Source organism: Megalops cyprinoides, chromosome 16 (genome assembly GCF_013368585.1).
Source record: "Megalops cyprinoides isolate fMegCyp1 chromosome 16, fMegCyp1.pri, whole genome shotgun sequence".
NCBI classification, from domain to species: Eukaryota; Metazoa; Chordata; class Actinopteri; order Elopiformes; family Megalopidae; genus Megalops; species Megalops cyprinoides.
Genome location: NC_050598.1, coordinates 3,544,367 through 3,560,414, shown reverse-complemented (window position 1 = coordinate 3,560,414; position 16,048 = coordinate 3,544,367). Strand labels below are relative to the sequence as shown.

The 16,048-nt window shown below is 43.3% G+C and overlaps 1 protein-coding gene across 6 annotated transcripts in view; it reads left to right on the top strand.

Annotated features, from left to right (window-relative positions):
* Positions 1–15,193, top strand: part of LOC118791128 (kelch-like protein 13) — an 81,581-nt gene extending 66,388 nt beyond the window's left edge. For all 6 annotated transcript variants that reach the window (XM_036548396.1, XM_036548393.1, XM_036548394.1 and 3 more), the window contains 2 exons: positions 5,039–5,152; positions 13,926–15,193. In XM_036548396.1, coding sequence (XP_036404289.1) covers positions 5,039–5,152; positions 13,926–14,413 — 602 coding nt within the window. In that variant the 3' untranslated portion in view covers positions 14,414–15,193. The remainder of the gene's footprint in view (positions 1–5,038; positions 5,153–13,925) is intronic.
* The last annotated feature ends 855 nt before the right edge of the window (positions 15,194–16,048 follow it).

Here is a 16,048-nt window from a genome sequence, read left to right as displayed (position 1 = left end):
ATTTTTTTAATTTTTTAAGAGATTAATGTTCCCTCAATGCCAACAATCCCCCTTATTAATGTTGTTTATTAAGATATGCAATAAAAGTTTGGAACATTCACTGCTATACACCTGTGAGGACTCTTCTGTAGCTGGTAGATACTGAGTGTCCTGCTAGCTGATGCTAAATGCCCTAAAATGATGACATCAATGCCCATAGCTGTGTGGTTCAGCTCAGTCCGTGTTTATGAAATAAATAGTGAGGGAACAGGAGCACGTTTTTCACTCGTTTCACAGCGGTCACAGTGGCTGTGTTTTTGTTTTAATCTGTGGGTTGTGTTTGTTTTGCAGTTAGTGAAACTGGAGTTTATCAAGAAATTCCTGGCAACCTGCAGCCCATGCAGCTACGTTATTACTGGTGCAATGCTGACAAATTGCTGTTTTTTTGCAGTGTAGTATTCTAAAAGGGTATCAACATACAGCCTTCCACGCTTCTACCAGTGGAAATACACCCGTAATGTCGAAATACACAGTTGCTACATAATACCTGATGGAAATACACCTGTAATGTCCAAGTGCACAGCTGTGCACCACAACCTCTCCTCTGTCATTGCTCAGGCTTGTGAAACTAGTGTATTTGGTCGTCATTTTAATACTGCTTTCTAGATGGGTTCATGAATGTGAGTATCAGTCACTGAGATGAGCTCATCTTTTCATTTTTCAGTGGAAAGTATAAATATGCTCAATAAGGTCACACTAGGCTAAATGCTTTCATAAGGTAAGAGGCACTGTTATGTTTGTTTGATAGCGCTTGTAAGCACAGGTTCCTTTTCATATAGGGAAAAATTTGGTAGTGGGCAATTTGTGCATACATAGAAAACCTATTTTCATTGTACCTTGTTTCGCTGGTCCCTGGAGGCTGTTTAAAAATGGCTCATTTAAAAAAAAAAACTCAAGGTAAAGTGATGAAGGTAATCCCTTTAACCTCTGCAGAGGGAGGTGTCCTTGCAAATGTGCTCAGACTTGAATCATTGGCGCATAAAACTGTACTAATCCCTGTTAAACTGCCACAGATCCTTGTTTCTGTTCCGATTTCTTGAGCCTTAATTGCCTGCATGTTTGATGAGATCGTATTTTACACAAATGAAGGTGCATGAGATGGCCTCGGTCTTAATCCGTGCCAAGAGGAAGATGTTCTGGTGTTGTCGTCAATGTTTTTAACAGAGCGTTTGGACAGGCTGTTACAGCTGTGTGGCCTAGCAGTGAGGAGCAGGGCTCATAATCTAAAGGTTACTGGTTCTACTGCTGCTTGGGGAGCAGTTATACCCTTGGGGAAGGTGCTTTACCCAAACTGCCTTAGGGAACGTCCAGCTGCAAAAATGGATGAGTTAAAGAAATGTAAGCTGTATAATGTGCAAAGGTATTGCATCCAAATGGTCACTGATCACCCTTTTCAGCACTGAGCTGTCTGAACCTGTCAGGTTTTTTACCTCATCACACACATTCGATAACACGTCCAGCCTGCCGTTGGTAAAATGCTTGGTCCAGAGAGTCCGGAGGTTATGCCCCCTCCCTTGTAATGATACGTTCAGTGTATTCAAATAATCAAAATGTCCACAAGATTAGAAAGATGAGCAATCCACAGGTCATCGTTAAAATATTCTTTTCTGCAAGAAAAGCTGATGACTCGCTTCTAAGCCTGTAAACTCGGAATAACACTTTGCCTCTGGAGAGCCAGCGGACCTCAGCGTGATAGAGCAGTTTATCGTGCCCACTCCCCATCTCTTGACAAAAAGCTTGAAAATACCTTGCATTCTTGGCGCTATGCTTGATGTAATTAACAACTTTCACCACCTCTTGCAGTTTCGTCAAGCTCCAGTACCATGTCTTATGCTTCTCTGCTAATGCTTCTGTGTAAAAAAACAGTGGTTCCACGTTGCGTTCGGTGCAGCTACTTCCAGAATTTTTTTTCACTACCCCTGAATGTTTGCCTTCTTGCTTTTGTTAGCAAGCAGTTCATTGCACAGGACACACAATGGCTTGTGCTCACCATCTTTAACAGTGTAGGTAAGTCCATGCTTGAGAAAATCTGGGTCATATGTCCTTTTATATTGTCCCTTCTGTTCAGAGGAACATTCCCCCAAGCTGGTGGTTTGCCGGTAGATTTAAAGAATTTGTCCATTTTCCTAGTTATGCTAGCTAACGTTGTCAGTGGGGTCTACATGCGAGAGTTTAGCGCAGTGATCAAGTGCGCAGTGCACTCTGCAATCTACGCCAATCAACGCGTATCAAACAAATCTGACTGGACATGCCAGTGCATTTGAAATTAAACATCTGGGGGTAGGTTTATTTGATTGGTTGAGCGTTGAGTAGTTTTGCGCTAAGCAACTGCAGATCCAGGATCTGTTTATATAGGTTATTGTTAGGATTGGGGCTGGGAAATCTGATCGTGGATCAGCATTTAGGAGCTGGCTGGTTTTAAAATGTTTTCCAACTCGGGGCAGGTGGGGATCTGCTGCTAGGACACCGTGTGAAGGTCAATGTCCAAACCAGTTTGATGCAGCATCCTTCCTTCCCAAATCTTGAGAGAGCGCCCCCATATCGAAAGTGGCTTTTTCCTCTGCCCCCACCACAGCCTTTTCAGCCTTCTCTGAGTTTTAAAAATGATTTGCTGTAACTGACCCCGCATTAAGGGATTGTGCTCCAGAGAGAGCTTTTACCTGGATGGGGTTGCTAAGTAAAAGCATTAGGATGCTCGGTAAGGTGAACAACACAATTATAGCACAAATATTCTGTTTACCAAGCCAGACTTCAGAACAAATATGCAGGCAGTGCAGTTAGCTGGCTTGGCTGAGTAGTTTTGGCTGTTTTTGTTTTTAATCATCATTTGTAGCCTGGTGTTAAAAAACAGTAGGCAGTTGGAGGGTTGAGGGGTATTTCTGATGCAACAGATATAAATGTAGTGTCTGCTGGCTGATATTTGTGGGTCATGTTTGAAAACATCAGAAAATGGAGTATGACACAATAACTGAACAGTAAATGCTTACTTCATTTTTTAATTTCTTTTTTAAAACTGATGCTATATCCTGCTTTCTTGATGTTTCCACCAGTCCTTATACAGCCTCAATGAAATGATCTCTCTCTTAGTGTTAGGTGGAAACTGGTTGCCATGGAAATTGTGTGGTAATATGGTCCATAATGGCTACCATTAACAGGGCCCACTGTCCAGTCTTGCTCCTGCTACATGTAAATATCATAGCAATCTTAATTCAGGATATAAACATTGATCGTGATTTTATTACATGCAGCCTTTACCTTTAATTTTACTCTCTGTAAGAGTCTCAGCTGAATGACTTAATGAAATTCAGTGATTGAGTGCTTTACACACTTATGATTAAAATGCTAAATCTGTCAATACGGCTAGAATATTTCATCCGGTAAATTTCTCAAACTCATGTGGCAACAGCTGTCATGCTTGCTAGTAGCTGCAGTAGCTGGTTTAACTGACATCATATCCTAGACACTCCCTCTTTTTTATTCTTTTTTTTTCGGCAATGTTTTTGCTTTGGATGAGAAGCAGTGTTCATTTACAGTTATGTAAATAACTACCTGGCTAGCAAGCCAGGAACTCTGCCACACATGTAAATGCAAAATTCAGGATTTATAAAATTAAAAAACTTCCTCTGCAAAGGACCCACACATGTAATGTACCCTCAAAAGGGCATAGAGGATGTTACAGTCTGCAGCAATTTGAACTTGTTCACTGTGCCCAACCCCAGACTGTACATTTCAGCAAAAGCAGCTGCATGTTGAGTCATACTGTCATAACTGTGGTGGGCAGGAGGGAATGATTCACTCATAATGAATTCATTTATTGTGATTATCCACACAGTCACAAAACTGCTTCTCATGGGTTTTGTCAGGTGATCTGAAGAGCTGAATTAGTTTGGTGAGTTTAATTGAGAAAAATAAGATAAAAAGGCTCATAATGGTGACAATGTTACCATTGTCACCATTATGAGCCTTTTTATCTTATTTTGGCCATCTATTTATCTTATTATGGCCAATAAAAACACAGGGAGGACTATGTGTGTGTGTGTGTGTGTGTGTGTGTGTGTGGGGGGGGGGTGTACATATAGAATATAGATACATATAAAACAATCAAGTACAATGTACCACAGCATTTATAGCTTATGCTAATTTACAGTGCTCATCGCTAGGTGATCTATAAAGTGCCAGGGGTCCTCAGAACTCTGCCCCCCGTAATGTGGTTAGATTGTGTGCGTGTCTGTGTGTGCATGTCTGTTCTGTGTCTGTGTGTGTTTGTGTGTCTGTGTCTCTTTAAAATGCTAGGCTATGTGTGAAGCTGTGTTTACATGACTAGAATAACAACTTTAGTGGTGTGGGTTTGAATCTCAGCTGGGACATAAGTGTTGATCCCTTGAGTAAAGGTTCCTCTGTGCACCCCCAGTCGTCTCCTTGTTTTTTAAGATAGAACTGTATTTTCTCCTGGCGCCAGGGCTAAATCACTTATGCTTAAACATTAAATGAGTTACAGAATCCAATGTAAAATTGTGTAAAGTGACATCTTACATACCACTGTAAAATGACATCATGTTCATGTACATTTGGATTAGGATTTGATTTTGGGATACATTTGTATTGGATACCTAGGATATACATAGGATACATTTGGACAGGGTTATTGTATACTTCTCTCAGTCTCCACTGCTGAAAACATTCCATATTCTCATCAGACCCACAGCCTGCTTGCTTTCACCAGTTCCCACACCTGTGTGCGTGAGAGTGTGTGAGTGATTGATTGATTATTAATTATTAAAGTCAGGCCGCAAACAGCCAGGAGATACCCTGCAGTGGATTTAACTCTGGCATTAGTCAGTGTAATTTTGTAATGGAACATGTAATAGTTTATTAGTCCTTAATCCCCAGGCATTGTTCAGGCCACACAAATGCCCTCCCAGGTCTAATTTTCCTCCACTGTTCACCACTTCCTGTCATTTCTCACTGTCTTCGCTTCTGCTTTCTGTTTTCCAAACAGCCACAGTGGAGTGCTACAACCCCAGGACGAACGAGTGGACGTACGTGGCGAAAATGAACGAGCCTCACTACGGCCACGCCGGGACAGTCTATGGTGGCTTCATGTACATTTCAGGTACAGAACCGCCATCCAGGTCAAATGGGAATTAGATCCGCAGCAGGCGGCTCATTCACACTTCACTTTACTGCATATTATTCTTGCATAGTGGTTACATCTATGTGTTAAAGATAGCTAACTATGCAGCAGAAGGAAGGATGTCCACTGAGGTAACTCTCATTTATTCATCCAGCCATTCATTCATACAGCTAGTCACTTGCATACAGATGTCCGTGTTAAGAGTTCCTGGAGCACATTGGCGTATGCATTCTGTATCAGTTCGCTCCGGCTATCCCCGTGCTTGCATCCACGCCCGTCTCCCAGTTCCAACACACACGGGTCCTGACTTATGGAGATGTGCTCTAGTTTTCAGAATGTGACTAATGCCGAACGAAGTGCTGCCAAAAGACGTGTGAGGCGGTCTGTCTCCCTCATTCGCATTCAAATGTATCCAGCAATAAGAAGTCAAGATATTTTTGCCTGTTTTCAAAAAAAAAAAAAAAAAAAACGTTAGCAACGGCATAGTTTAAATAACTAGTCGGAAAGGGCTTCTCAGCCAAGAGGCTGTCAGCTGCATCTCCGAAAGACTTCGTCCTGCCCGGTTGGCAAGCTCGTTTATGTAGAGTGCTTTCAAGTTGTGTGTTCTACAGGGACATTACATGCTCTACAAAACCTCAATCTGCCAGTTTCATGAGGCATTCCTTTTTGAGAACCATATTTGGCAAGAAGTGCTCTTCTTGCGTTACTGTTAGCCACTTTCCTTTTTTTTTTTTTTATTTAAAGAAAGTTTATTTTTTTATTTTATTGGAGCTGACAGGAATGCACATAAGACTATCCAGGTTTGCAGTGCTTTGTTAATGTTGGTCTTACCTGTAACTGAAAGATTTTGGGTGTTATTTTAGCATGGCGCAAGGAATTCTCAGACTCTGAGCGCTCTCTCAGGAGAGCTGAACTGGAGGAAGTCAAAGTTTCCCGCTAGCAGTTGACGCTTTTTGCCTCCGATTCCGGAACTGTCTCGTGGCGCACTCCAGGTCGCCAGCCACGTACAAGTTAACAGAGAAAACTGTTAACTTGCGAATTCCAAGCAACGATGCTTTATTTTATGTCGCTGTCTTGTTTCCGTTCTTCTGGCGAGTCCGAGTCGCTCCATTGGTTCCAGTGTCGCGCTGTTGATAAGTCGTTTCTATATTTGACCAAGGCCTCCACCTGGTGTGTGGAAAAATCCCAGAGGAAGAACCATGCATGCATTCTGTGATAGCAATGTGCCCATCCCAGTCATCAAATTCTCCTGCCTCTGTGACCAAACATTGTGCTTGTTCTTGATGTCACAACATTTTAACCTCATACAGCAAAGTAAAAAAAAAAATTCTGTTAAATTGAAAAATGTATCCGTTCCAATGTATCCCTCTGCCTCCCTCAAGTAGAAAATTGGCTGAAAATTTTCAGGGATGATTACAGAAGAATGCAGGAGAATATAAATTTTATGATGAATCTTTTCATTATAATCAGCGATAGCCAATAACAGGAGTTCAGTAATAAAATAGTTCATTGCCATGCCCAGTACTGTTAATTCAAACAACTCGCTTCCTACTGTAGATTTATGGATATGGAAATAGAGAAAAATTACATGTTTTTTTTAGTACAAGCGTTTTCCCATGACACTTTGACACGACTAGTATAATCAAGATTAAGCGTCCTCCCATTAATAACATAACACAAAAGTGTCATTTATGCACAAAAATGGAAAGCCAGGGTACAAAGCTTAGATTTTCCATAAAAAGTGGATATAAACAAAGATAAATATACAATTAAAATGAAGCTACTCAATGCTAAAACAATGTCACCCAGTGCTTAACAAAAGATGTCATTTCTTTGTGCCTTGTAATTTATGGATGGGAATGAATGTATGCATATGAGCTGATTTCTAACAGGAGAAGAAAGATGGCGGTATTGTTTTATCACTGAGGGTCTTTAATCATATGACAGGACAAGGAGGCTGTATTTTATGTGAAGCCGGTTCTGTCAGACACAGTATATTGCTTTTTGTTTTATGGGTACAGTGTTAGCTTTAGTTTAAATGCAGTGTTAACTCCTGAAAAGGGATCGGTATACTGTGAATGTAGTTATCGTTTGAGATTTATGTGTCTGTTTACTCTACAATTCCATTTTCTGCCACACATTTCCTTCTGCTGATTAAAATAAGTCATTGCTTGCAACTGTTGGGTAATACATGTTACAGAGATCAGAGCTTGATTCTGTCAGTAGACTAAGGACTATGAGTGGGAATTTTGCTGAACTAGTGTTGGAGTTGACCTGTAGTTTGATCCTGCATGGTTTTGGTTAGCGATCCCATTGAATTTGCATTAGTCCAGTCACCAGTTGTGTAGTCTTATTGTATTATTGTACAAGGAATTGAACCACCAACAGTTGTCACATGATGAATATGTTGTAGTGAGAGAATTGTAGCTCTAAGAATAGTGTGGAGTGGCTGGATTTGAATGTATGTAAAAGGAAGTGTGAGATGTTCAAAAACATTTCTGAATATTAGAACTAAACTGCTATTAACAGTATCACCACATGTGTCCAACTTGGTGTGCTGATGGTTAATCCCTCTAAGCATTTCCTCATAAAAGCATGATATCCATGATGCAAGAGAAGCACCATGAACCATTGCCCTTGTCATTAAGTGTTAACATAACTGTATTCCTATAGTCATTTTTGCTATGCTGTTTAGACTAACAGAATAACTGCCAATCAGCAATTGAGTGAAAAAGGTAAAAAAAAATCACCCTCTGGTAAAAGTGTCATTGGTGAGGGTCATTAACAAATGTGCCATTTTTAAATATTTCTCTAAGTGAATTTTCATGAAAGAAAAGCACAATGTTGACATGCTCTGATCACCAGATGTGACCTAAATGGGGGCACAGGTTCTATGCTGCCTGGTTGTAGCTCACCCTAGGGTATGGTCTTGATTGGCTTATCCACCAATTCAAATGGCTGCACTCCTGTGATTGGTAGATTTCTCAGGAGTAGTTTTGCAACTTATTTTCATCCAGTTCCTTCTGTGAATGACAAGTGTAACATGTCAGTGGAAACGTACCTTTGGACATGTCCAGTATCTGTTCTCAGGGTCGCCAAGCATTTTTTCACAGTTGGTCTGCAATGCTTAATTAAGTGAACAAGGGTGTGAGAGGGCCCTGATTTTTGGCTCATCCTTTGGGGGGAATCACGTATGGATAACCTTTAAAATTTACAATTGTCCTCAGCGATGGCTTATGAACTGAACTGAGAAATTCTTTCAAGCTTTGCTGTAAATAAGACCACGCTTTTTACTATGACTCAGGGTTTCTGGGAGACTGTTAATATAGGGTACTTTCAGGTATTTAATGGTCAGCAGAAGTGGTCACCTGGAGTCATAGCCCACTGTGTTGCTGTCACCTCTCACTGCCCAGGTGGGCACAATCAGGTCTGGGTGACCCCTTCTCTTCAACCCCATCTCCTCCAGTGGTCCCCCTGCTGTTCTGTTCTACCCAGGGGCAGCAGATGAGCAGATCTACCTCTCTATGGCTTATAGACAGCCTACCCCCATCCCTACCGTGGTTTTAGTATTCCCAGCCCAATCATGGATTTAGGACTGCAGCATAGCATGGTGCTCATAACCCCAAAAGCTTCTAGCTCGATTCCCCACTAGGCCACTGCTCCTATATCCTCAGGCAAAGTACTTGAACTGGTAACCTAACCTAAAATTTGTAAGACGTGGAAGCAGCTCTGCATAAGAACGTTGGCTAAGGCAATGTAATGTACCATAATGCTTTTTCAGCCTTTCTTCCTGAAGCCTGCTGAGGGGACCTTCGCCTGACATTGGCGCTCACCTCCTCTGTTTATCATCTGCTGGTATTCTTAGAACTTGCTGACTGGCTCGTTTTTCCCATCCTGGATCTGTGCATTGTGGAAGCAGTGCCCTCCTTAAATCCAGTCTGCTCCAGCACTGTCATTCCTCCACTGCAATGTAGTCTAGGGTTTAATATAGCTGGGTCACATTTCATTGTGAGGCACCAGCTAAATGTTAAATTGCACAGTGGCATTTTCCCCTAATAGCTGTCAAATTTGCAACATTTGGCGTGACATTTTGGGCATTTTTGGTGACGTTGTTGTGGTTTATCATGGCAGTATTGTCATTTGTCATGACAGCTGAATTTGTATCACCTCTCCTGACCTGTTTGCTGGGCTTTACGTAACTCTGCCCCTTTTGTTCATGATTAGAATGAAATAGTCACATGCGATATCCCCCATGATGTCACAAAAGCATGTTCCATTAGTGGTGGGTATCCTGAGATTTAGCATGAGTGGGCAGAAGGTTGAGGACTGTGGAGATGTGTGGCTGCTCAGGGGGTTGACCAGGTGGAGAGAGGGGGTGTAGTTTCTCTGTGATAGTACCACTCCTAAGCAGAGGAGAGAGTGACAGAGTTTGGCTCCAGGTTCTTCTTGCTGTGTTCAGGTTAACCCTCTTTGTGCACTGGGTGGATGTGAGCAGCCCCTGGAGAATGGCATTGGAGCGGAGCTGGTGGAGAGAGGAGAGAGTGCCCAGATCAGCTGAGAGCATAAGACTGTCCAGTCAGAGAGCAGAGGGGTGGGCGTAGTGGAGGCACAGTGCTCAGATGAGAAAGGGGATGACCACAGACAAGGAGACCATCACCTCTGTCTCTCTCATGAGCTGTGAGTGATGGAGACAGGCAAGGGAAATCAGGGTCCTGATCAGGGTTGGGGTCAGGGTTATGCAGAATCACAGCTGTGATGTCATCAGGGACTGATTGGCCATTTTCTCTTGCACAGATGTTCATATTCACATCAGTTACCCCCCAGCATATTCTAGGGGTGTAATGGTACACAAAAGTCATGCAAAACACAAAATTTTATTTATTATGAATTTAACGTGTAAACATATAAACTTGTACAAACTTGTGAACAGTGGCAAACTGGCCATAATTTCCTGAACACGGAATGCACATAAAGGCACATACCTTTCTTTCTTAAAAAACATACCTACATGTAGGTATTATTTTTAAAAAAATGTCAGTTAATATTGCTGCAACCTACTAACAAAACTTCAGATTACTTCAGAAGGTTATCAAATGAATAATAAAAAATAAATAAATAGTATAGTAATAAAATAAAGATCCATTAAAGGGTCCTCAAGCTCTGGCTTTGCGGTCGCCGTACTTACAAGGCTGCATCACTGAACATGTGCTAATTCAGTTACTAAGTTACGGCTCCGTTATGGAATTGGAGAGGAAACTGAGTTTTTAATTTTTGTTCCGCACACAGAAATGTAGAATAGAGGGCACACTGTATCTTGTCAAGTATCACTTTCTTCGCTAACCTTTCGGTCAACTGACCATCAGAGCATAAAAAAGTTACGCACGTAACGTGCGTGGTTAAAGCTAGACTCTAATCACAACGTGCACCGAACTGAACGTCCTGTACCGAACGGTACGGTACAAATACGTGTACTGTTACACCCCTAGCATATTCTGAAGTCCGCTTACTGTAAGCATAGTATTTAGCTACACTGTGATAGTACCCAGAAGCCAGTGCTCTGTGTGAAATAGCCATCATACTACACACCTTAAACAATAGGCAGTGGAGCTCCTCACGCTTGCTCAGGGAAGAGAATTCAGGTTCTTATCTTTTGTGTGTCTCTGTCTGCCTCCCTTGAGAGGGCAGATGCTTACTGCAGGCAAGAAACACTGTGTAAGGCATCTTCCCTGTGGGGTCCTTGAGTTAATAAATCAGGAACCTTTACGGTTGTGATTGAGCAGAGTCTGCATGGCACTGTTGCAGTGTTCAGTACCTTGTCTCTGGAATCCAATTAGCTGAATCAGTTCAATGAACTATGGGCTCTAGTGGCCCTTGGCTGGGCCTTGTAGCGTTTTATCTGTCTGTCCTTTAAAAGTCATCTTATGGAGAACATCAACTGGAATATGGGCTTATCTGTGGTCTGCAAAGGACTTTAGTAGGTGTGTTGTCTTATCTAGTGGTACAACCTAAATGCATTGGTTCAAAGTATGGGGGCAAAGTCTCTTTAGCATAGATTTGGGGGCGGGCGATGGGGAAATTTTCAGGCAATGTTAGCGCTGGAACAATGCCGACTTATACAGAAGAAAGTTTGCACCTACATGGACATGTGGTGTGACGTCCACCACATCCTCAGGGCTCTGTCACACGAACCCCTCTGTTAGCGTCCTCTCTGTGTCCAACTTCTCATTTTTGTGTTGCTAGTGTGCAATGTGTGGGGGACAGAATGGAGTGATTGGGCTATACCTATCGTGCTGATTATGACCGGTGCTGATGGGTTTGTGGGCACGAATGGGTTAACGGAGCAGCAGCGGCCAGTGGGGCAGCAGTCTCTGCTCCAATGGGCATGTGGAGCTAACCTTCACCGAGCCCTGCTCACTTTCGGCCGCTCCTCAGGCTGACCCATGGGAAGGAGACCTGCTCATTGTCTCTTTCTCTCTCTCTTTCTCCCTCCCTCCACCTCTCTCTCCTCCAACACCAACACTCTCCCCCAGTTTCTCCTTGCATCTCTTCCTCTCTGTTTCCCTCCCTCTCTCCCTCTGCCCCTTTACTTTCTACCTCCCTACCTGTCTCTCATACACCCCTCCCTCTCTCCCCTCCTCCTTACACCCTCCCTCTCTCATGGGGAGGATTTCACTCCTCTTTCTCTCAGCCCTCCCTGCAGGCATGTCCTGTTTTTTCTCACTTCCACTCATTGCATACCTTCATTTTTTGCTTGTTTTTTTGCCTCCGTACACCCCCAGTTCATATATGATGCTATCGATATAATTTGTGTTGTGCTTCAGAATTGATGTACACATCAGTATTCACTGTGTGTGCATGTTATATTTTAGTTTTTCGTCTTTTTAATATTGTGTGCAGTTCTGGGCACTGCTCTATAAGAAAGATATTGAGGCTCTTGAAAAAGTTCAAAGAAGGGCAACTAAATTGGTTCCTAGCATGAAATATAAAAGCGACGAGGAAAGACTCAAGTTACTTAACCTATTTAGACTTAGCAAGAGGAGAGGGATGATCTAATAGAGGTTTTTAAATTATAAAAGGACTCAATAAGGTTAACTATAATAGATTTTTTAGGGTGAGTTCAGTCTGTAGAACAAGGGGACATAAATGGAAACTAGTGAAGAGTAAGTTCTGCACTGATGTAAGAAAGTACTGTTTTACACAAAGAGTTATCAATACATGGAATAGGTTGCCAGGTCATGTAGTTGACACAGACACCCTTGCTGTGTTCAAGTCCAGACTTGATGCAGTTCTGGATTTTCTTTAATTGTAATGGCGAGCTTAGTTGGGCCGAATGGCCTGTTCTTGTCATATGTTCTTATGTTCCTAATGGTTTCCCCAGTTCCCCAATGCTCAAAACAGGGAACATTTGGGGACAGTTTGTAGCTCAGGGGGTGGGAGAAGTGGATGGGACTGAAGAGGCAGGATCAGAGCACTCTAGTTTGGGAAGAACAGAAATAAAGACTCGCATCAGATCAAGGAGCAGTTTCTGTGTGCCTGGGCTTTCTTGGTTTCAGACAGATGGAGATGATCACAGCCAATCATCTCAGAGCAATTATTAATCCCTGCTACGGCAGGCACGTAGGCATTTATTCATCAGCAGTCCGCAAACTTCCTCCAGTCCCACCTTTTGCTGTCTCACCATTAGCCCTCTCAAATCCAGCATTTGTTTCAGCTCTTTCTCTGTGTGGCTACTAATAATAGCCAGCTGGCTGATTTCGTAACCTCCAATAATCTGTTGATGAAGGTGTTTTTGTGCAGCTTTCCTCAGACTTTACACTAATCAGGCACATAAAGAATGCGAGCAGTCCACGTAGGCCCGAGGTTTGCTGGCTTTTGAAAAGCTGTCACATTATGTTCTGCTCGATGGCATCTTGACGACATACTGTTGACGATGCACCCCTGCTGTTGCCGTGCCATTGCTGGGCAGTCGTCTGGATTTTTGTCATGTCAGAGTATGGGGTAGAAGACCACTCATTACTGATGAACCAAGTCAGATTCATCCTGAAGTTGCTGGAGGCATACAGTTTTGATATGATCGCCACACTACAAATGCGGCCTTCGTATGTTGCCATGGGCAGATTTTGGTTTGAGATGGTTTGGTGCAATTCATTGCTTGGAAAAGGTAGTGAGATCAAGGCCTAACAACCAACCAAGGCATGTGGTGATGATCCCTGGCCAAGGAGATGACAGTAATGAAGAAATAAAATCCACACACTACTCTGATGCTCCAAAATAGTTTTATTTTTACAGTGCTATAAAATGGAATTTTTCAAAGCATTTTATGGCTGTGTGCAAATAAAGCTATTTGGGTGCATTAGAGTAGTGTGCAGATTCTTATTTCTTCTTTATTCAGGTCTGTTCTAGTCCTGATGTTTATTCCAATATAAGGAGCTACCTGTGATTATTTATTGTGGAAGGAACATGTGATGCCACGATTGCAAGGTCATTCAGCTGAGCAAAGAACATTGTTGGAACAAAAATGTCTGTTAATTGTTTATCAAATGACTGAGTGACGAGATCCACCCCTTATGTAGCATATGCTAAATCTTAAACAGGCCTTGGTATGGTCCATGAGGAGCTACTGGCTGCTTCACTCTTGGTTGCTTGATTCTTAATTGACTGTGATTTTGTTAATGCTCATAGTATCCTGTGGATGCTATGTGTGTTTGACCGTGAGATGTTGACTTTGTGTCCTTTGACCTCGCCATTCCAGGTGGCATCACCCATGACACTTTCCAGAAGGAGTTGATGTGCTTCGACCCCGATGCGGACAAGTGGACTCAGAAGGCGCCCATGACCACGGTGCGCGGACTGCACTGCATGTGCACCGTGGGCGACCGGCTCTACGTGATCGGCGGGAACCACTTCCGGGGCACCAGCGACTACGACGACGTGCTGAGCTGCGAGTACTACTCGCCCTCGCTGGACCTGTGGACACCCATTGCAGCCATGCTGCGTGGCCAGAGCGACGTAGGCGTGGCCGTCTTCGAGAACAAGATCTACGTGGTGGGTGGCTACTCCTGGAACAACCGCTGCATGGTGGAGATAGTGCAGAAGTACGACCCGGAGAAGGACGAGTGGCACAAGGTGTTCGACCTGCCCGAGTCGCTGGGCGGGATCCGTGCCTGCACCCTTACCGTGTTCCCCCCTGAGGACAATACGGGTTCCCCCTCCAGGGAGTCGCCACTCTCTGCTCCCTGATCAGAAGGGGGCCTCACCACCCTGCCCACCCCCCGGAACCCAACACCCCACCCATCCAATCCCAGTGTCACTGTTTGCACTTCCTCTTCCGGACTACACCCAGGAAACGTGGTCCGTGGGCAGAGTGCCACAAAAACGCTACAGAGGGGCTGATGGGAATTGAAGTCTGGAGCTCGTCTGATATACTGCCCAGCTTCTTACTTTGGACTCCACCTCCCGTCAATCCCTCTACGAACTTTAGGTGACTCTGTGCTTATGTAACACAGTCCTGTACTGCTGCCCCCCCTCTCCCCACCTCCCAATCCTAACTCGATAAACTATTTATACTGGGCTGCTAGGCTGGCCTTCAGTTTGTGCTCAGCTGAAAAACAACTCATACCTGCGAAGCCTTTCTGCCAGGGTCTCCTTATGAATGGCAAAGGGGCCAATGCCCTTGTTGCAGCACGGGAACGTTGCATACTCGGCTGTTTTTGGAATTTGTTTGGCAGTATTGCCAGTAACTAACACTGCATGAGAGGAGTGGAACAGGAAGGAAGGGTTTCTGTAATGTTTATTTGAGTTTAATCAGCCTTGTTCCTCTCCAGGTTATGTCAGTGAGTCAGCAGATTGGGGGCGTTGTTGATGTACAGTGCAGATTTGTTTTTGTTTCATTTTTTGTTAAATTTATTTTTTAATCTTCATCTGCAGAAGCACTGGGGCCGTGGACCCACAGAAGGAGATAAAAATGTTTTAATCTCAGGAGTTGGCCAGCAAACACCCCAACCTCCCCTTGTGCCCCCCTCCCCCAACAATTTCAGTTATTTCTGCGATTGTTATTAACCATTGAGGAAATGGTGTTTTCTAAATTTAATAAACAAGATTTTGAAAAGCTCTCTTCTTTTGTACTGATTGAATATATGGTAAGCTCTAGAATGAGTCACTAACCTGCCACTGTCACAGCTGTAGTGGGTTTTGGTGACACAGCTCTACATTCTTAAAAGGCCCTAGTGGGTTATACCTGGAATAAGTAATGTTGAGGGCATCAACTATTGTACTTGTATCAGCAGGTTGTGGGTTTGAATCCTAGGTCAAGATGTCCAACCCATTTAAAAAGAGTTTTTTGCCTAAACTTTTCTAGCAAATATCTAGCTATATTTTAATGTTACTATACACCAGTTGTGAGCTATTTCAATAACTGATAATTATGACCTGGCCACTGCTCTGATCTGTAATGCTGGGTGACTTTGACCCACACACTGTGGTGACAGCTGGTGGACTCTGAGCACCTCACATTGCCTCATGGGATAGACCAACACTATCAAAAGCTGCTAACTCAAAAACCACAAGTGCAGCTAACAGACAAGAATAGTGGACTGAATGCTGATTCTGTTGATGACTCTAATGACTGTTGACTCTAAGAAACATTGTTTCATTGACTCTACTGACCACTGATTCTACTCACTCTACCGACTACTGATGCTACTGATTCTACTGACTACTGATTGTACTGATTCCACTGACTCTCCCTGTCTCTCTCTCTTAGTCCTCCATGCTGGCTCTGGCCCAGATTCGGAGGTCACAGCAGTCCAGCCACCTGCAGTTTTGATGGCAACATATGGGCCACAGCTTGATTAAAAAAAAATCCCAATTACTTTC